The following is a 21,163-nucleotide window of genomic DNA, read 5'->3' as shown; positions in this document are numbered from 1 at the left end:
CAAATCATTTACTCTTGGAGTGCTGCAAGGCAAGTCCAGGAAGGTTCTGCATACTCAAACAGAAAATTAACAGTACCTGTTGTAAGAAAGATGCAATGATGGATTAATGAATCTTCAATGGAGAGATGCAGAGAAATACCAAAGGAAACAAGTGGGAAGAGATTCACCTTTCCCTTTATACAAAGAGCCTGCATTTACAGCTGAGTATTTACAGTTAAACAATGAGTTAGAACCAAGAGGACAACATTTATTTAGCCAAACTAACTGAAAATATTAATTTTTAAGAGAACTCCAGATTCTCTTCTATCTAAAATCAGTGCACTAGACATTTGTGCTGACATTTTGGGGCCAGATTAGCTCAAATTTAGCATGAAAGTGGTGAGGGTTATAAGTCAAGCAGCATTTCTGGGGATCATCCTGCTGATAGTCCCTCTTGAATTATCTACTGCCATAACTCTGTTTTCATCCTGTACCAGGAATGTTATGGTAATAATATAGCCCAGGGAAACGATAGGAACAGTCCAAGGAGGTTATCATGTGGGGAGCCTTCTTTTGCATGTTTGAGCAACACTCTAGAATTGCAACTCACAATTCTATTGAACTGTATGCAACAGCTTTATATTTTGATTATTTTGTTTGCATGTTTGTTTGCTCTTATTGTGGGCAACACTAGGAAGCCTGCAATATTACTAAGATAAGACTGAAAACAGGCATGATGAATCTCTATCTTACAAGGATAAAATTACTAAAGTGAAGTCACCAAAAATATGATCCTCATCTGAGCTGTGCTTGCTACATGTTCCTAAGATTTTTCTGCAAAAAGAAAATAATTTTGGAGATCCAAAGTATTAGATTCCTTCGGCAGCTTTTTTGCCAATGCCAGAACACAATTCTACATGAATCAGACTGTTAACTGGACATATCTAAAGTCCTAATTTTAAAGAAATTCCTCCTAGTCTTTAGTCAGAAGGGAATTGAAAACTGTGAGTTGTTTTGTACATTGCCCATTTATTTGCCAGTGACAGAAGGAACAAACCACTGACTCTCCAGCCCCCTTACACAGCATGTGCAAAGAACTGGGAAAAACAGAACTGCTAAGCTATCACAAATGGAACAGTCTCATTTAGAGCTGGAGCTGTTACAGTTTGGGTAAATGACAGTGCAAGTGCCGGCCAGATCTGCACTCCTCTGAATGCTAGCACTTCTGTCTGAACAGTCACATCAGTGTTGCCACAGAGAATTAACAGCTACACAGCCCATCCAAACCAAAGGCACTATCTTCTTCCATACTTGTTCCTCAGGAGGGGCTCTCAGAAAGGCACTCATCACTAGTTTATTTCTGAACTCAGAATCCCTTCAGCTGGGAGATGAGATGTCAAAAGCATTATTCCAGAGAAAGCTCATCCATACATTGCGCTGTAATGTCTTCACTTTACTTGATAATTTTCCTAATATCATCATTGGTGAGGTGCCACTCAGTACCTGAGGAGGCCAGCCTTGTTGGGTAGCAGTCATTCTTTTAAATTTCCATCCCTGGCACCATCAGTTTAAAATTACTGCAAATAAACTGTGCAAACAACTTACTAAAGCACCTGATAAACCTTATGAAACCATACTGCAGAAATTTATGGAAAATAAGGGGCCTATTTACAAGAAAAACAATGTTTCTGAGACTGATCTGAGGCTGAACAGCTGACAAAATAGTTTGGAAGATCAGATTGTGATTAGAAGAAAGGATAAAAGGCTAGGAGAAAGACTTGCAGAAAATTAGCCCTTGACAGAACTATCTGAATTCTCCAGTAAAGGAAATTGACCAGGCTGGAAGGAAACTCATGGGTCAAAAGCAAATCACACTGAGTGAGTCACTGAGGAAAACAGACAGCTAAATCTACCAGTAAGCTACTTTCCAGAAAGCAAATAGGATTGTTTGCACAAGATGGCCCAGCCAGTGCAGTCTCAGCGCTCAGCTTTTCATAAGTGGTGGCCTCAATGGTGTTTCAGGGAACTTATTCCAAGGCCATATTTCTGAAACATCACTTAAAATACGTGTTTAATACTGCCACTAGTGCTTTCTAGAAAAATGGGACAGAGGATTTTGTCCCTCCAAATGGCAGGCACAGGTTTCTGGGAACAAGCCTGCAGGCTCTTTCAGAGTGCTGAGCAGATAGAGCTCCCATACTTTTAAGTTCCCCAGCCCTGAGTGACGCATGGAGAAACATACAAGTCTATTTCATCCTGTTTCAAAAAAAACAAAGTCTGGAGCAAAATTGATCCACCACTCATCAGAACAAGATTATTGGCCACTTCCCAGTCATCCTTGCTGATACTTTTACCAGGGAGCAGAAAATCATGTTACTGAATGCCTTGGAAAGGCTCAGGTATAAGTCCTTAAATCTAAATATGATTTTTTCTATCACACATAGAATGGGATAATCTAACAGAACATCATAAAATAAACATAATTTCCCACCATCTGGATCATGTTTTCCAGCCTAAATCACCAAATATGCTATTTTATGAGGTTGCTCACCTCATCACAAGATGAGGTGAAATGTTTCCATTGGCGATTTAAGCCAACTTGTCAGTGGAATATTTTTGCAACTACTATTAAGTGGTGATCCATATGAATATGAATTTTGGCCAAAGATAAATAGAGAAATAATTTAGATCAATTTTTCCTGGCCTTGTCTATGCATCCTGTACATTGGACTTGAAGTGTAAAGAGACTTGAGGTTCCATAAGACAAGAAACACTAAACCTGAACTGCGACCCTTTAAGCGGGCTGGAGCTGAGAAGCTTCTCTAAAGGGCTGTGTATTTCAGCGATTCCGCCGCTGTGTTTATGGGTTTGGCCCCGCCGCCGCCCGCGCCGCCGCCCTGTCCCTGGTGCTGACCGGGCACGGCCGCTCCGCTGCGGAGCCAGCGCGGGGCCGCCGGCCGGGACCTTCCCAGCCCGGGGAATTCTCGCTCCTGGGCAAATCCCAGGGGGCTCCGATGCCACGGGGCACCGCAAGCGTTTCCAGTGGTTCAACGATTGGGAACAGGCTTTTCTTTTTTAAAAAATTTAACAAACTCATAAAGCAGTGGCTCTGTCATTGCACTGAGAAAACCACTGACTTTCTGCAGTCTACTTTGGGGAGTATAACATAAAAAGCCAAAAAAGCAAACCAAACAGAACTGCTGAATAGAGGGATGTATGGAGCGGGCTGCCTGGTCTTTGACAGCACTCTGCAGGACCATGTGGAGGCACCACAAGGCTCAATCTCTTAAATCATCTCAGCATCAGTATCCTGGTGGGCAATTAAACTGTTCGTTCTGCATTTTTTGTCTTCCAGACCCTTTGTCTTCTCTCGGGACATAGTTTTAACTTTTCCATTTAACTAAAACGACTATTGCTAATCAGCACCAGTGAATCAGCGGGGGAAAACAACCTCGATTCCACTTTTCCTACGGGTCAGTGAATGAAAACACCGTTCTCACTCGTGTTCCGGCGGCGAGCAAAGGGGCTGAAGGCAGCGGGCGGTGCGCGAAGGGGCTGAAGGCTGCGAGCTCCGAGCCCGCAATTCATTGACACACAAGGCTCAAGAGCTTTTATTGAACTTGGGCAGGACAGCAGCCCCTCCCGGCCGCCCTCACCGCCTTCCAGAGCGTTCCTGGTCCCACCCGCGGGCGCAGCCCCCCCGCTCCCGCCGCCATTTCATCCCTCGCATCCTTCCCTGAGGGCTCAGACGCGGAACGCCCGCCCCCCGGGATACCTGCTGCCCCGGAGCTCGGCCGAACCGCTCCCCACAGCTCTGTGTAACCTTCCCGCTCCGCCACCGCGGCCCCGAGGTGATCTCGACCCAAACTCGGATATTTACACACCGCCGGCAGCGGCTTCTCGCGGATCGCTCCCTGCGCCACCGCTTGAGGCAAATCCCCTCCCGCGGCGCCTCGCCCGCCCAGCGCCCCCTCACGGCGGGACGGGGAGCGGCCGCCTCCCTCGGCGCGGCGCTCCCGGCGGTCCGGGCGCTTTAAAGGCTCCACCTGCAGGACAGCGGCTCTTCCCTCGCCTCGGGGGCGGGCGGGTGCCTCAGCGCTTCCCGTGGCCCCGGTCGCGGCCGCCCCCTGGCTGCGGGGCCGATGTCCGTGGGTGCGGCAGCCGCGGCTCCCGCGGGGGAGGGACCGGGACTGGGACTCACCCGGCGCGGCCCGGGCAGCGCTGCGCGGCCGGAGGCGGCGGGGGGCGGCGGCTCGGCCCGGAGGTACCGGTGAGCGAGACGCTGCGGTGCAAGGTGGGTCGCGCCGCGACTACAGCGTGTCTGTAGTGGAAAATTAAACCCCGCAGAGCCCTCACTGGGAAGGCAGAAATGAGTAGGCGAGGCTGAAGTGTAACTTTTGGGAGGCTGCTTAGTTATCTTGTACTCTTGTGGTTATAGGCGCACCGCTACATCAGCGTGCTGTGGTGATCCCTGAGGAATCTGCGATGGCCAAATTACACTGACGGCGCAGGATCCCTCTCGTAAGGCTCGTTGTGGTGTCCCCGAGCTATGCCAGACCTCAGGCCGTCAGGAGGCGAAGCCTCGCTGTTTTTTCTTTCCTGAGGCCAAATAGGCAATTAGGTTCCCCTCCATTAAGGCACAGACTACACTAGTCATAGGATTGCTGTAAACTTTCCTGGTTTCAGCCCAGAGTTGGAGAACAACAATGAAAACTGAACAGCATCACATTTTGCAGACTTCTTTTTTTGTCTCAAGTCGATGAATTAGAAACTGAGCACTGTGTTTTAATCCAGTTTGCTGCTGTTGACTCATTTTCTCACCTAAAGTGGGTAACCTAAGTGCTGTGGTTTTGTTTATAAACAGACTATGGTTAAAACAATGGATGTTTAGGTGTTCTTTACCTTAAAATAATAAATTTTCTTATCATGGGAAGGTAAGTACCATAGAAGTCCTAAGTATTACATGGTATAGTAAGTGACTTTAAAAACAATGACTGAAAAGCTGGTAAGATAAGAACTTACTAACATACACCTAAGTCTTCACAGTCTGGAGAGGTATCTTCCCCTTCCCTTTCATGCCGCATCTGTCTCTCCACAGGTTTCCAGTTTAATACAGTTACCAAAAAAATCTTCATGACTTTAAAAGTTTAATTCTGACTGAACTGTTGTATACCGAATCTTTTATAGTAGTGAAAGGAGGTTGGTGTAGGGAGAAAAAGGGCATGCAGCAGAGGAAAGGAAGTGTGATATACAAGTGGTTTTATTTTTTGTAAAGATGGAAATAGTCATGGTGAAGGATCTAGAGGGAGGGGTAGATAGCAAATTCAGTTAATTGGTAAAGAGATACTGGCAGCAGCAATCAGCCAAACAGGAAACATTTGAGCTGCATTTCTGAAGGCGTTATATTATAGAGAAGGAAGATAATAGTCTATCATTATATTGCTCTAGCATATCTCCCCAGCGTTATCAGCTTTTTCTGGAACCCACAAAGCACAGTCTTAGTAAGGTATTGACAAAGCTGAATGTGGTGAAGCCAAGTGTGATAGAAAATTTAGTGGCTTGAGAAAGATCAAGACTTAGGACAACTTGATAAAGAGGCTAAAATGAACTCAGAAATCCTAAGGTCTGTGAGAATTGAAGGATTTTAAATCAATAGGTGAAATAAAGCTGTTCATGAAGTACAAGTAGGATTAGCTCAACTTAGTTCAGAGTTCAGCAGTGAATGGAAGGAGATCACAATGAGCTCTTTTGCAGAATAGTCCTACTTTGGAAGCAATATTGAACTTTTGGGGAAAAATATCTTTGCTCTTGATAATTAATTTTATATTCAGTTTGCCACTGGCAAGGTAGGAATTCAGAGCTATTTTTTTTTCCATCTCTAATGTGTCAGTTTCAAATTCCTTAGCATTGCTTAGCTAATACATACTAAGTGTGTACTATTTCCTCCTGTGGATGACAATGAAGATCAGTCCCCAAGTAGAGCTGTTGATGTTAAATGTACTGAGCATTGGGTTGATTCAAAACTTTGGAAAACTCTAGGATTGCATATGTTGAACAACGGGTTCAAAGCTTGGGTTTTCTTGATGGGTGCGTTTAGTGAGTAGTTTCTTCAAAGGCTCCATTCACCTCACTTTCCCACTCCTCTGAAGGATTGTAGATGATTGTCCTGGTGCAGGAATCCATAGGACAAAAAGAGCATGTTTGTCATAAAGCTGAATGCTGCCTTCTTGTACTGCCACTCCCTCAGGTGAGGGAGACTGAAAGGAAGACAATCTTTTTGCCTGGTTTTCTTTGGGTTTTTTGGTTTTGGGGTTTTTTTTTTGTTGGTTGGTTTTTGTTTGGGTTTGTTTGGTGGGTTGGTTTTTTTTCCCCTAAGGGAAAGTCTATCCCGCTTGCTGAACATCTTCCTATTAAAGAGGAGATGATAGTTTATTCATGCATGGCACAAATCTTTCACCTGCCTGAACATAAAACATTGAAACCATGACCTTGTAAGCATCTTATTATTTGCCAGAGATGCATAGTCTATTGCAGCTCAGAAGTCAAGCTCTCAAGCAATCCACTTCTGAAATCCTTGATGATCCAAATGATACAACCTTGTTGCTGCAGTAACAGTAATTCAAGTCTCCCCTGTGCCACAGGGAGCTAAAATATAACCCCTGACTAATGCGTCCAGCTTTGTGAAGTAGTAGCAACTTGAACAACTGGACTTTCCATTACTTGTTTCCTTCCACCTTAATTTAGCCTTGCTACTAGTGGCTTTTATTTCATTCACTTCATGTGTGTGCACTCCCGAGCATGCAGCTGTGTCTCTCCCAAAGTCAGCTCACTGGAATACGCACAGCATGGTCTCCTAGCACGTGAGAATTGTTTCCCTGGTGTAACATCTCTGCTGGGCTTGGGGAAGGACAGCTCTGCTCGGGCTTAGAGGCATTTGCTGGAGGTGGTGGCACTCTCCTGTGCCTGGTACCCATCCAGCTTCCTCACAACTGTTCCCATCAGTCAGCTGGGAATAGCTTGGGGCAGGAGGGGGGCTGCCTGGGGAGCTCTGGAAAATCCTCTGATTTGATATGTGTAGAGAAAATGTCACCCTGCACCTGGAATATGTTTTTTTTTAAATGTCACCCCTTACATCAGTGACCTCATCTGACTCAGCACTCAGCATAGCTTCTCTCTGAAGGGAGGGAGCTTTAAGTAAGTCATGGATTTTGACCTAGCCAGAGAATGTAGGGAAGAAGGCACACCATGAGAAACAAGATCTGAGCAAACAAAAATTATTTTTGAAACAGACTAGCAGGCAATTATGTAAAGCAACTTAAAACCTAATCTAAACATCAGAAGCCTCTGAAAAAGAAGGAAATTGACAGTTCTGTACACACAGTTTACTTCAGCCTCTGGTTTCCCAGAAGGTTTTGCTGGGGTTTGTGCTGGTAGCTGTGGCGACACTGTACCTGCCACACTGATGTCTCACCTTTGACAACAGGGCAGGGCTGAAACAGCCATCTGGGTGAATCACCAGCTTTGTTATTTAGGGGCTGATTGTACTGAAAGTCTGTAGAAGGTGAGACCTGTGCTCAGGGTGTCTCTAGCAAATGGACCTGTGACTACAGCATGAGCTTCTGTAGCATTTTAACTTCGTTATTAGGAGCAGAGGGCTTCAGGCAGGCAGAGGGGATACAGACACTAGAGAGGTTTAGAGTGAGAAAATTCTGGAATATTCTTTCTCTGAATTGCACCTGCTAGGGGTTGTGCAGATGCATGAAAGACCTGTGGTCCTGGTGTGTTGAAGGGAAACATTGGCCAGGATGTTGGCATATTCTCTGCACTTTCCTTTTAAAAATGCCAAGCTATGCTGAACATTTGTGCAGACATGGACAGAAACCAAAGGAGCAGGAACAAGTGACCTCAGTTTAACATTTCATTCAAATGACAGAGACCCGAATACGATGCCCGCTCTCGTTTCTTAACTGCTCGCCACTCAGCCTGGAGGATCTCTCAGATCCTTTCAGATGTCCTGATAAGAAAATAGCATGTTAGAGATGTGAAAGTAGGACAGAAGCACAGTGTTTGATTAAACAGCATCTCTGTTTCTCAATGCTTAGCTCTATTCAGTTTGTTGTGTGGTTTTATTCTGTTCTGAGTTTTGCTTCCCCCGCTTTTCTGTTATTTCTGGAAATAACTGAAGATTTAGGTATGGGAAGGTAACATGCACAGAATTTTAAGTCCATAAAACGGTGGGCTTTCTTCTAATACTTATTTATGTGATACTGTCTTTAGTAGTGAAGCAATGACTTGTTATGTTTATCTTACTCCTGCTTTTATTCTGTTCTCCTGAACTCTTGAAATGGAGCCAAGAAAGGGCACTAAAACCAGCAGTGAATTCCTAGGAAAAGTAAAAGTACAATGAGAATATGACTTCAAGCTTTTGTGTGTGCTTGTGGCTTTCAAAAAAAAATCAGTACTAGATAAACTGGCAGGCTAGGAAACTGCCATTTTTAAGTCCAACAAGTCTGTTTTGCCTCCCTTCAAAGTAATCATCCAAACATCAGTGGTTCTGGACTCACAGAGCACAGGTTATAAATACTCTTAATGTAAATGTACCTTCGAGGTATTTGTGAGACATCAAAACCCTGCTTTATTCTCAAGATGTATCTTGCTATTTGCTTTCATTTTGGTTGGGGCCAGTTCCACTCGCTTAGTGCAACTTTTATTTAAATCTGTGTGAATTGCTGTGGTTTAATGTGGACCTCTGGCTAAAACAGAGGGTCATATGCTTTAGTCTAGTGCCTATGCAGAGATTAATTATTCCCTTGTACAAATGGCTTTTCTGGCACTGTGAATGCTAGACAGAAACTTTTATTGCTTCATGGTTTTGAAAAATTATTGACCATCTCTTTAGACAAAGACTGAGTTCCTGGTAGTGTTTGCTCTCTGCTGTTTTGTAATCAGATATTTGTCATGTTTTAAGGTAGGTGTATTGGCAGGGTGATCAATGTTCAAGCTGAGCTGCCTCACTCTAGTGCATTGTGGGGGCTTGCTTGTCTTTTTGATTGTCAAAGTAGAACCCATGTTTGAGGGACATTTTCCCCCCTTTTTAAATATAATGGCAATTTCTTTCTAACCAGAGGATAGAGGAGGATAAATGCTGCAAAGATACAGAAGAGGGGTTCTGGAGGTCCTGCGCAAATTAATGACTTGAAAGGGGTGAGTGTTATTTAATGTTTGTAGCTTTTCCCTGAGAGCAGAAACTTTCTGTTTATATCTGTAGTTCTGCCAACAGCTTCCTCCCTACCCTCGTGCCCTCTGTATTTTAGTAATTTCCAATCTAGGGCAGAACTGCTATCCAGCATTACTGAACAAGGGTTATAGTTTTATGGAACTCCTAAGAACTGGAATGTAATCTATGAAAAAATCAAGGAATTAATTAAGGCAGAAATTAGCTAACTATTTGTATTCTTAGCCTTTAATTCAAGCGTCACACCTTTAGAAGACTTGTATTGAAATTATGAAACAGGTATGTAGTGAAACCATGCTTTTATCACAGAAATTATATGCTGATTAGAAGTATACGATGATGTTTCTGTGTTCAGAAAAAATAAATATTAATTTTTCCTAGGCAAAGCAAGGGCTGTGGGACTAAGAGCCAAACATGAAGTTGTGGGCTTTTTTTTTTTGATGATGCTAAATACATGTAGTGTATACTTTTTTCAGTTTAACAAAGCATTGCAAGAAAAAGTTAACATTTTCTTGGTGCCTTTTCTGCTACATGTGGAAATATCTATATAGAAAGAACTTGTATTATATGTCACAGTGCATACCTATGTGCTGAAGCAGAATTTAAAAATGTAGTAGTTGTTAACAGGTTAGTGAAGAGACTTGGGTGTTTGGGATTTTAGAATGGGATTTTGTTTGCTTGTTTTAATAAAACATGTGTTTTGTCCATAAAGTGACTGAGCAGCATGAGGGGCTTGAGGAGCCTAGAAAGATCTGTCCCCTTCCGTGGGGACTATATTAGACCTCTGAGTCATGAAGTCTTTGCATAGTAGGTGTCTGGTTACAAACCTTTTATGGGCCCTCCTCAGCTGGGATATCAGCATCTGCATTATAGCTCCCATCTATTCTTAGGTGGTATCAGAGCACGACTGAGCAGGCAAGGCAGAGAGAGAATTGCTTTCGTTTATGTAAAACCCTCCCCTGTTCTCAGTCTGTTTTTTCACACTTTTTTCTGTCTGCCCGTCCTTCTGTCCTGCAGTGCCCTTTTGCTGCCTGTGAAAGTGGTACAACATGGCTTACAGTGTGACTCTGAATGGACCTGGACCCTGGGGCTTCCGACTGCAAGGGGGCAAGGACTTCAACATGCCCTTGACCATCTCCAGAGTAAGTGTGCAAAAAAACCTTGTTGAGTTGGTTTGGGTTGGAAAATAGCAGTCATATGTGCACTTTGACCTGGCCTAGCAGAATTCAAGATCTTTGCACCTAGGTGTGAATAAAGACAATATAATGTGAACTAGAAATGTGCCAGTTTGAAGTACAACCTGGCATTGATAATGCCTCAGGAAGACACTTCTGGTTTATGGATGTGATACTGTCTCTTTTAAGTAAGCTTCCAGTTCTATTCTGTACAGTGTTGTCTCTTTTTCTGCTGATAGGGGCCTCACTGGTGCCATTTGGGGGGAAGGGAATAGAACAATTCTGAATGAGAATATAGAATTATATTTTTAGGAAATAAACATGTAACTGCTTGTAAATATGTGAAGTCAGGTGTTAAAACTGAACAAAGACAGGGAGATGTCCCCTCTTGTGATGGGGTGCAATAGTTGGATAAAAATTAGACATGTCAAGCAGAAGGCTCAGTAGTACTTAAAATACTGTCTTAAATTATGCATAAGCCTTCCATTTGCAGCTGACAAACAGCATGAATTTAATAATTAATTACTTGGCATATCTGTCAATTACAGCCATGTATCTCCTAGCTGCCTTTTTCTTTTCTCTTCCCCTTAAAGCATTATTTTAAGATGTTGCAGTTCAGTACTCCTATTACCTGAATTAGCTCTGGTTCTTAAATATTTTTAACATTGAATGGTTTTCAGGAAATTTGTGTTTCCTTTACCTACTTTACTCTTGTAAGACAGTTCTGAGTGATTTCTGGTAGCTCCCTTCTTCTTTTCTTGTTCCTAACAGTCTCAAATGTGCTCCAGAATGTTCAGATCTTTCTCAAGAGGTCTTGGCTCCTCCACAAATCACCAGCACAAGGCTTATTTTGCAGTACAGTGACAAGAGAGGTTACTTACATAACAGTGTTTAAGAGAAATACCAGAATGATTTAATCAGACAAACAAGTAGAATGCAAATAAAAGGTCTGCTCCACTCAAAAATAATAATTAAAAAAGCCACCTACACTGCTTTTAAAACTATGTTGTTTTTTCATAATGAAAAAATACAGTGTGTTAAGTTGTGGGTAAAAAAAGTATGTCTCTGCAACAAATGTGATTCCAAGTCAGTTGGTGAGCTTCTGAAATCTTAGCTATGCTATTTCATATTCATGCTGTGAACTGTATCATCTGATCTCTCTTGTTCTTATGCACATTATCTCTTTCTTGGAAGACAGAGCCACGTTTACCTTAATACTATGATGGTAAGACATACTTTTCATAACTCCTTTTGCAGCATAGTAATTGCAAAGAAGGCTGCTCTGGCAGTTTTATCAAAAGCAAACAAGCAAAAGACAACCTAAAATACCCCCCATCTACAAAAATAAACTCCCTTCATAAACTCAGAATAGTTTTGCTCCTGCAAATAGTGTTGGTATTTCATTTCTCATCCCACCCAAGGTAAGTGCAGAGAAGTGTCATTGTATTTTTTAGGTGTTTTCATGACACTTTGCAGCCTGCACTGTATGGTGTTGATCATTTTCTTATAAGTCATTCAGTCATCCTAGAGTCTGTCAGCCATGGGCCAGGGCTGTAGCACCTGCAGTGTATGTGACACAATCAGTAATGAAAAGCCAGTTGTTTCCCAAAGAGCTCATTGTCTCAGATTGTAATCTGTGGAAGTGTAAACACTATGCCCAAAGGTTGTATGATTCTCATGAGGCTTTTGAGAGCATAGGAGGAGCAGAAGTGAAACTGCAACAGCTGAATTCCCAGAGGTGTGGAGGAATTAGCTCTTCACTGAGCTGACTGCATTTTCAGCCATAGCAGTGTCAGAAACCACTGTTAAATGTTTTTAGACTCTTCCCAGTGAGGCCCAGTTTTTAGCTGGGACTACAGCTTTGGGATGGGATTGGATTTTAGAGCCTGCCTTATGAGGGCAGAAGCAGACATACAGGAATAAAAATAGCCTTTTTCAGGGGGAGCTAGGATAGTTATGCCTGTTGTTTGTGATGTTTTTGATTGAAACACAGTGTAATACATGACTTTTGAAGATAATCTGGTTTTTTTCTTTGTCATCTATCACATAAATATATCTCTAAACAGATCGGAAATTTCAGTCATAAGTGAGTTGACCTATGAACTCAGCCATAATTGCAGTCTTATTGAGGTGGGAAAAGGGAAGCTGCATTTAAAATTTAAGATATTCCTGGTGGGGAGGAGGGGAGAGAAGATAACTGTGAGGAAGATGTTCTTCTTGGAAAGGGCACACAGATCTAAATGTTGCTAGTGAATGCTGTACACCTATTTATGGACTGGTTTTGATCCACACCTGCCCTGAGATGAGATTAGAGTTTCTATGTGCAGGATGAGTCCTAAACTCCAAGTACCTCAATTTAAAGAGTATTATAATTACTTTTAATATCAGATGTGCCATGGCCCTTTTGGCTGCATGTGCACAGTGTCCTTAGCCTGCAGACTGGGTTTGCATGCAGACATGTTCACTGTGCTCTGAGTGCCCCCAATTAATTAGATTGTCTGTGGGTGGGCCTCAGAGATCAGAAGAATTCCTTCTTTTTTATGAAGGCTCTGTGCTCTACTGTCATGCTGCAAGAGCACTGCCTCTAAGCTCCTGAGAAAGATGATGGAAAGAGTCTAATACAGCAGAGTTGTTCATTCCATCTATAGTATTATACCAAGATGTTTCCAAGCACCCTCCCAGAAGAGGACACAAGTATTGTGCCATTATGAAGCTAGCCCATGCATAGACATAAGGTGGGTACCTGTTGACCTGCACTCTGTCAGCCAGCCCTATACAATTCCCACCCACCTCACACTTTACCTGGAGAGCAGGGGAGAAGTCTTGAAGGTCTTTAAAACCTGCTGAGAAAAGCACAATACAGCATTGTGGGATTGCTAATGCTTCTGTTCAGGAAAAATGTTCTTAACACAATTGATGAGGAAATGAATTACACAGAGGTGTTTGGCATAACAGTTCACTTCTAAAGAAATCTTTAAAATGGTGTCTCGGACACTGTATTTTCTTCCATTCAGGCAGGCCCAGGTGATCAGCTCATTGCTGAATAAGTCAACAGCATAATGCACAGGAGTCACAGTCAGTCATCTGGGTGACAGGTGAAGATGTGTTCCCCTGAAATGGATTGTTCTGCTTATCTGTTCTTTATCTAAAAATAAATGCCTGACTAACATAGGGGATGGGAACAAGAAAACAGCAGACAAAAACAAATAGGGAAGAGTGTGAAGCTCTGTGGCTTTCACACTCCTTTAGCAATAGCATTGGGAAATCATCTGTAAACTATTTTTCCAGGCCCCACCCTGCAGACCATCCTACCCACTAGAAAAATATGAGATGTCAAATTCTGTCATGAGATGTCATGAGCAGGTAGCAGACATAGGAAAACAGTATTGACAGACTTAATAAAGCTCAGCATCTGTCAGCCCTGCTGAAATGAATGAGGCTTGCAGGTTGTTCGCAGTGCTAAGCACTGTCACCAGTGGCATGATCATATACATAAATCTGGTCTTTCCAAATTGATGTGGGCAGCAAAGCTGTTTATTTTCTCCTGAAGCAAGAAGAATTCATTAATTTTATAGACCTAATCCTCTGTAAGAAGGCTTTTGGACATAGTTAATTATCTAAGTGCTCGGTTGCCATGTTACCTAACATGGTACAATTGTACATGGTTGGATGCAATAACAGAACTTCTTCATATAGTTCTGAGTCTTTATTTCTGAACAGTAAACTTTTCTAGTGACACAGGCTGGCTTGCAGTTGATGTAATGAGCTGAAAGGTGTGAAGGAGCAGCTGTTATCTGAGCTAGTGGAAATATTATCTAAATCACTGTGGTAATCTATACAGCTTTGTATTTCCTAATAGAGAGGTTTTTTAGCTGCTTAGGTTCCAAATCAAAAGCCAGAGCCTGAAACAGGAGATAGTGTTTAAACAAAACAAAACATTCAAGAAATACTTTTCTTTATTCAATTAAGTGATGAAAATGTTGAAATCTGGTGAATATGTAAGTCCAGGGAGGGAAAACAGCAAACACTGCTACAAAAAGAATTAAATTAGCTGATCTGTATACTGACTCTGCTACAAGCAACCTGAAACAGCTTTTTGAGTCTGGGGGAAAACCCTGGTCTAGCATTTTGCAGTCTGTCTCTGCAGGAGCAGGAAGGTTTTTTCTCAGAGTTGTTAGGCTCTTTCCTTTTATCAGCATCTCTTGCTGATTGCTTCCTGTCCCTCCTCCTCTCCCTAGCATACATATGCCAAACTCTGGCTGTCACTGCCTTTGCTTTAGAGGAACTGTGTGAGAGTATTCATTTCCTGTGGGCTGTTGCCTATCAGTGCCTTACAACAGGCAGCTGAGGAGGGAAGGCTGTCCCTCTTGACTTTTTTTCTTCTATTCTTGAATGCGGGGAAGCCTCAGATGATCTGGGTCAGGCTCTGTGCATTCTGCAGCTGTCCTTTGAATGGCCGTGTGGTGCTGTACATAAACTGTAATCAGAAAAATGCACTTTACCTGTATTGAGTGAACTGAAACAGTTCAGCAAGTTCTCTTGAAGTGCTGGTACCACATCACCTGTTAAGCATCCACCTTTGGTGAATCTGACTGATGAATAGCTGTCCTAAAGCTGCAACTTCAGCTTTGAGAGGGTTTTTTTGATCTCCAAATAAGTCCTTCACTATACCAAAAGCTATAGATTAGTATTTATAATAGTTGATATTCTACAAAACTAACAGATAAGTCTGATGTCCTCTAGAAGTCTAGGAGTCTTCCTTTTTAACCATTACTCAGTAGAGATGTTCAAATGTTCAAGTTCAAATGACCGAGTCAACTTCTGAGAAGGAAGTGAGCCATTTAATATAATGACTATGTTATACCTAGACAAACTGTAGTAATTTCTTATGCCTTAGAAGCTTCACATTCTTCCAACCTTCTTACAGTTTAACTCAAAATAGTTCCTTGTCAGTGGAGGTTAAATACTTCCATGCCAGATTTTCAGGACACTCTGAAACTTTACTGTTAATTTTTTTTTTTGATAGAACAGCTATTCTGTGGGCATCAGCATTTCTTTATGATAATCTGTTTAATTTGTTGATTACTTCTCGAGTAACAGTCACCTCATCTGAAGTTATAGCATTGTGAATTTTATTACCTGCAATTATTTGTTATATATACAATGTCAGTATCCTAGGAGAGTGCCAGTTATCTGATGTGGTATGTTTGCTTCCAAACTAATTTGCAAGCCAGTTCTGGTATGTTTACAGCTACATCAGAAATTGTGTTTCTGTGAGCCTGAGCCCTACAAGTAACTCCTCAGCCTCCTGATTAGGTATTGTTTATTTGAGATGTTCCAGTAGACAGCATCTGTACTATAAATGGCAGTTCAGTGTACAGGGCATTTGTATGATAAGGTTGCCTGTCTCATCAGACACAAGTGTCATGTCTGTTCAGACAAGGAAAGAGGGAGCAAATTCTATATTTGCGCTCCATTTAAATAATATTTGTTGGACCAGAGAAATAGGTCCTGGCACCTGGGGATCAAAAAGTCCCAGTTTATCAGGGAGGCAGTTGAGGTCTCTGCTCTGAGTAAAACAGAGGTTTAAACATGGCTGTGCAGGTGCTCTAAGAGGTAAGGTGTTAGTTATTGTGAGGTAGACAACATTTTTGACTTGATCAAAAATACTGTGTCAGGTCTGAGAAGTAATCCCAATGGATGTTTCACCAGAGCCACTAACACTTAAGAGAAGGTTTGATTTCAGCAAATACCCAATTTTGTATCCAAAACCATTCCAGCACAAGATGGGTTATTTTTCCCTTTTGGGTAAAAACAGTCATGCTAGAAGTAAGAAGCTTTTGTTTTCTTTCCTTGCAGAAAATATTCATAAAAATCCATGAAGTTTGTTGTTGGAACTTTAAACTCAGATTTATTTGTTGAAGAGTGCTTTTATTACAATTTTATTTAAACTGTAGCAGGATAACGCAATGGGATTTGAATGCATGTAGTGTACTTGACAAAATAACTTTCAGGAACAGTATGTAGCTAGCTGCAGCTCTTGGTCAAATGATTTCTCCTTTAAATCAAGTACATACTCAGAGCACAAGGCAGCCCCTCTTATCTGTTTCTGTGATTAAAGTAATCACTAAATACTAAGTCCACTGCTGAAGGTCAGGGGTATATAAGGAGCATTATGTGCTACGCACAGATGCTGTGCAGAAATCATCTATTTAAGGCTGTGTTCTTGAGTTCTATCTGTTTTGAATTTCAGGAGAAACAAAACACCCTGGTAGACTATAGGCCAGATAAATGTGAGTAATGTCCTGTAATAGCTGAAGTTCTAGTTTAAATGGTGCTAGATCATTAAACCTGATGTTCTGACTGTTCAGATACAAGATACATATCCCATGGGTTTGAAACCCTTTCTTCATTTCACCTCCTAAATGCTTTTTAATTTGGAGTAGGGCTGTAGCTGAATCATCAATACTTGTGTGGCATTATCTGTGAAAAGAGCTCATTCTATGAAATAACTGGACTGAATAACATCTCTGCAATTGCCAGCTCAGTTAATAAAGTAACTTTGCAGCTTTCTTTCCTGCAAAAGAAGGGGAAATGCAGCTCTTCCCTTGAACAGGAGGCATATAATGTTAGCTGTGGGAAACATGGGCTCAAGACTGGTGACAAACTGAATTCTCAAACTGGGGATAACAGCAGCTCTTGGAGGAGGGGGGAAAAGGTTTTCTTTACATAAGGAAACAGATTCACACCTCAAATTAGTTATACTCCTTTTTCTCTTGTTTTAAGATTTGACAGTGTGTCCTAGCAACTGGATAATGTGGTCTAACACATTGTTCAGTCTTTGACCTGGAGTTTACTTGTATGAGAATATAGTTGATGTAGCATTTCAGGAAGTCCTCAGATTTACATAATTATTATTGAAGTTAATAATTTTGCAGATCCTTTAGAATGAGTAAACATCAGGAGGTAACCATTAAATTAGGAATTTAAAGCTGCTGAACTGTTAGTACTTTATAATTAAAATGCACACTAAGCTTTTTTTCAGATAAAACTTTTTATTAGTGTCTGATGTCTGAACTCTGTAAATGGCTGTCTTAATAACACTGCAGATAACTGTCATTATCTCCATTCTGAATACATTATTGCAAAATATTCTCCAGTCACTGGAACACAAAGAGAAATTAGCTCTGCAAATATGTTATCATTAACTTTCTATACTAGCAACAGCAGTTCCCATCTTACCTAATTAGTAGCATAAAGTGTATGTCATAGGATAACTATCAAAAACGTGGATATTTAAATACAAAATAACACCTTTGAGTAGCAATGTGGAAAATGGTGTGCAAAATGCAATAGTCTTCACTATGCTCTAGCTTTCATGGTGGGCTGCAGCTCTAGCTGAGAGGACAATCTCATGTAGCCAGTTTGTGTGTAACTAGAAGTGTCTGCACGTGGGTGCCTGAGGTGCCACCATTTTAATGCATAAAATAGCATTAAATAGTGTTCAGTGCAACATGAGATAATGCTCGTCTTTTCCACTTAGTTTTGTTGCAAGATTAGCCAGGTAAATTATTAGTCCCTGTTAAAACATCGTGAGAAGGGGAGAGGAAAGAGAAATTTCTGCTGACAATTGCAACTGCAAGTTTTGAGGAAATAAATTAATTTAAAACCTTGTCTGGCAATGTCAGCAGTACTGTGCTGGTAGAAATTAATAATGCTAATTGGAAAAGAATGGTTTCTATGCACAGCATGTTAAAGGGCTGTTTCTTCTGTACTAGTGTAATTAAAGCCTTAATAAAAAGGTTACCTGAGAACAAAATGTCCAGATAGGGTTTCTGTTACAGTTGTCTAAATTGCTAAATACTAATTTGGTAGAAGTATGCTATGATACTTAAATGACATTCATTAATCCATAAAGAATTTCATTTTTGCTGGTACAGAGTGAGGACAAGGATCTCAATAAATGTGCTGTTAAGGCACATTGTGTTGACCCATAAGTCACATTGTATATTTAAAAGCTAACAGGTATCACCTATCAAAATGTGTTACAGATTATGCTTTTTTTAAAAAAAAGTATTTTATTTATCTACTATCATAAAATTCAGGTAGCAAAAGAAATAAAGCTTGGTCACATAAAGCTTGCCCTGAAGCTTAGGTCAGCCTTACTGTTGGGTATCCTTTGGGGACAGTTCTAAAATCTTCTGGTTTTCAGATCCATGAAGAGTATAATATTTCCCTAAATGTAAAGCTGTTTGTGTTCTTCTAAGATATTTACAGGAGAAAAGCACACATATAAATAGAGGGAAGAAAGTACCTGTAATTAGGTACCCTCAAAAAATTCATTTTCAGCTTAAAAATTACTCCAGATGATATCTTGAATGGGCTTCCTACAAGGTGACTCTTTGGTAGTGGTGGTTAGCAGCCATTTTCTAAAACGTCAATGAGATCTTGCTCTTCTTTTAGGAAGATGAAATGGGCCAAATGTCTTAAAGGCATGCAAATCCCCTGACAAGGGTAGAGTTACTTTCTGCACTTCCCACATGCGTAGCTGGTGTTGTGATCATCCATGCCACAGGTGTTCACTGCCTGGACACAGTGCATAAATAGGTTTTAACCTTTCTCCAAAATCCTTCCAAATACACTTGATTTGTAGCAATGGCAGCTGAGGATTAGGAGGAACACAGCCTTTCACATGGTCTCACCCTATTCCCACCTTTCCCTTACTCAGAGTCCAAATTCCAGCTTCTGGGCTATTTTGGCTCCATGCCTCTCTTGCTTAGCCATACCTAATACAGACATAAACCCTTATTCTTATTAAAAGTACCAGGCTTAAGGGCACATGCTTACTTTAAACAATTTATGACTTCTCAGTTTGAAGCCAGCATTAGTGACAATTAGTCTTTGTGGCATGAATAAAAATATTTGCAGTGCATTGTAGTACTTGCTATACCTGGTTGGGGTGCCATGCACACTCTTGAGAAGCCTCTGTGGGACTCTCATGCTATATTTAAAGCATCCAGTAACTTAGGAAGCTATTTTGAATGGGAACCAATGCTACGTTTACCTCAAGCTTCTGGAATGGGACATCTTATCCAAAACTCCAAAAATACTACATGTAACCCCAGATTCTGGTACATAGTGCCAAATCTGAGTGCCCTGGTATTAGGGCGAATTTGGGCTGCCTTTCCTTGATCCTGGGGGGTCACTGGGACCTTCCTGTTCTATTTGAGAATGTCAGCATTCTCTCCTTACCTAATCATAGTGGGTTCAAAAATGGCTAAGTGCAGTTAGTACTATGGCAGGTGTTTAAAAAATAAGTCAAAGTAAGATGGCTTTTTTCATGAGCAATGGCTAAGGTTAATTATTGTAGGAAAAAATTACTAGTCTTTCTGCTGATGTTTTTTGACAAGAATTGTAACCTAACCTACCGTCAAAATTCCTTTCCTGTCTAAAAGATTCTTATCTCACTGTTTTGCTTAAATTAAGTAACAAATTCTTCAAGATGAAATCCTTTCATCCTTCTGCTAACTGTGTGGGGTGGGTGAATGAGGATCTCTCTATTACATGTGTGCTTTGCTTTCTTCATGACAAGAAGTGGTCAGCAGTCTGCAAGCATCATCAGTTGAGTGGACAGCAGCAAACCACATCTACCTGAACTGCAACCTCTTCCCTTTTTGATTGCCCACTGCTTGGTACTGCTTCTTTTCAGGGCAACACTTCTAAAATTGAAACACTTGCTGGTTTGCCGTATAGTTCTCAGTAGTTCAGGCTGAGTACACAGAGTTGTAGGTATCAGACTGTTGGCACCTCATGGGAAGGGTGAACAGATTATTGAGGTCCAGAACTGTTTTGCTGTTTCACCCCAGAGGAATAGCAAAGCTCTCCTCTCTTTTGAGGGAGGCTTTATCCCACCCTTGAGGGCTGTGTGCCTCAGCTGTAGCAGCCATCTGCAAGGACAAGTAATGATGGCTCTTGGCATTAATCCTCACTCCATGTGAGATTGTTCTCTGCTCCTTCCATATGCCTTGGATGCTTATGTGGCCTCTTTCCCTTGCCTCCTTTCCTTGCTCTATTCCCACATCCTGCCTCACCAGCATGTGCTATCCTTTCTTTGCTCCAGCTTTCAATGCTGTTCAGATTAAGTGCACTTAGAGTGGAGGAGCAAAAAGATGAAGACTGCATTTGGGAAGTGAAAGACCTGGACCTCCCAAAAGGTGTTATCATGTCCTGTAGAGCCATGAAGGGACAGAGCAGGAATGTGCAGGAAGGAGCTGGCTAAATATGATGCCACATGGAAGTTCATGACTGCTCTGTGTGAAGCTGGGGGGTTTCCTGTTTCTCTGATTACGTGTTGCTGCATTAAATAGTCTTCTCCAGCCTCTGTTAAGGAACCCAAGCTGCAAATAATACCAATATCACTTCTGTGTTGACAATAGAGTGCATCTTCACTGACATTTCTGGAAGAGACTTTGCTCCTTTTACAGCCACACGTCCCATGTTCCACAAAAAGATGGATTTGTCCTGCTCAGCAGCAATTCCCTTTCCCTACATATCTGTGCTTAATTTTCTTCGTAGCGTGGTTCCTCACTCTGCAAAGTGGAATCTTAATAGTAATCTCCAACTTTTTCTTTGAATATGCTGAGCATGGATAGTAAAATACATTAATATTGTTTAAAATGTATATATAAAAATTACAAACTGAGAACATTTCCATAAATTCCACATGCCAAAACATGGGGATTAAGTGGTGGTGAAGGGAAACAAAAGAGAATAA

The 21,163-nt window shown here is 41.5% G+C and overlaps 2 protein-coding genes across 3 annotated transcripts in view; one reads left to right on the top strand and one right to left on the bottom strand.

The window, feature by feature from the left end:
- The window catches only part of WAPL (WAPL cohesin release factor), a 134,700-nt gene extending 130,808 nt beyond the window's left edge, over nt 1-3,892 (bottom strand). The window contains exon 1 of the mRNA XM_066554184.1: nt 3,755-3,892. The gene's annotated coding sequence lies outside the window, so the exon portion shown is untranslated. The remainder of the gene's footprint in view (nt 1-3,754) is intronic.
- Nucleotides 3,893-10,118: 6,226 nt separating this feature from the next.
- The window catches only part of LDB3 (LIM domain binding 3), a 108,724-nt gene continuing 97,679 nt past the window's right edge, over nt 10,119-21,163 (top strand). For both annotated transcript variants that reach the window (XM_066554768.1, XM_066554767.1), the window contains exon 1: nt 10,119-10,356. In XM_066554768.1, coding sequence (XP_066410865.1) covers nt 10,264-10,356 — 93 coding nt within the window. In that variant the 5' untranslated portion in view covers nt 10,119-10,263. The remainder of the gene's footprint in view (nt 10,357-21,163) is intronic.

This window comes from Molothrus aeneus, chromosome 8 (genome assembly GCF_037042795.1).
Source record: "Molothrus aeneus isolate 106 chromosome 8, BPBGC_Maene_1.0, whole genome shotgun sequence".
NCBI classification, from domain to species: domain Eukaryota; kingdom Metazoa; phylum Chordata; class Aves; order Passeriformes; family Icteridae; genus Molothrus; species Molothrus aeneus.
Note: the sequence above shows the minus strand (reverse complement) of the source record. Positions and strands in the feature narration are given on the sequence as shown.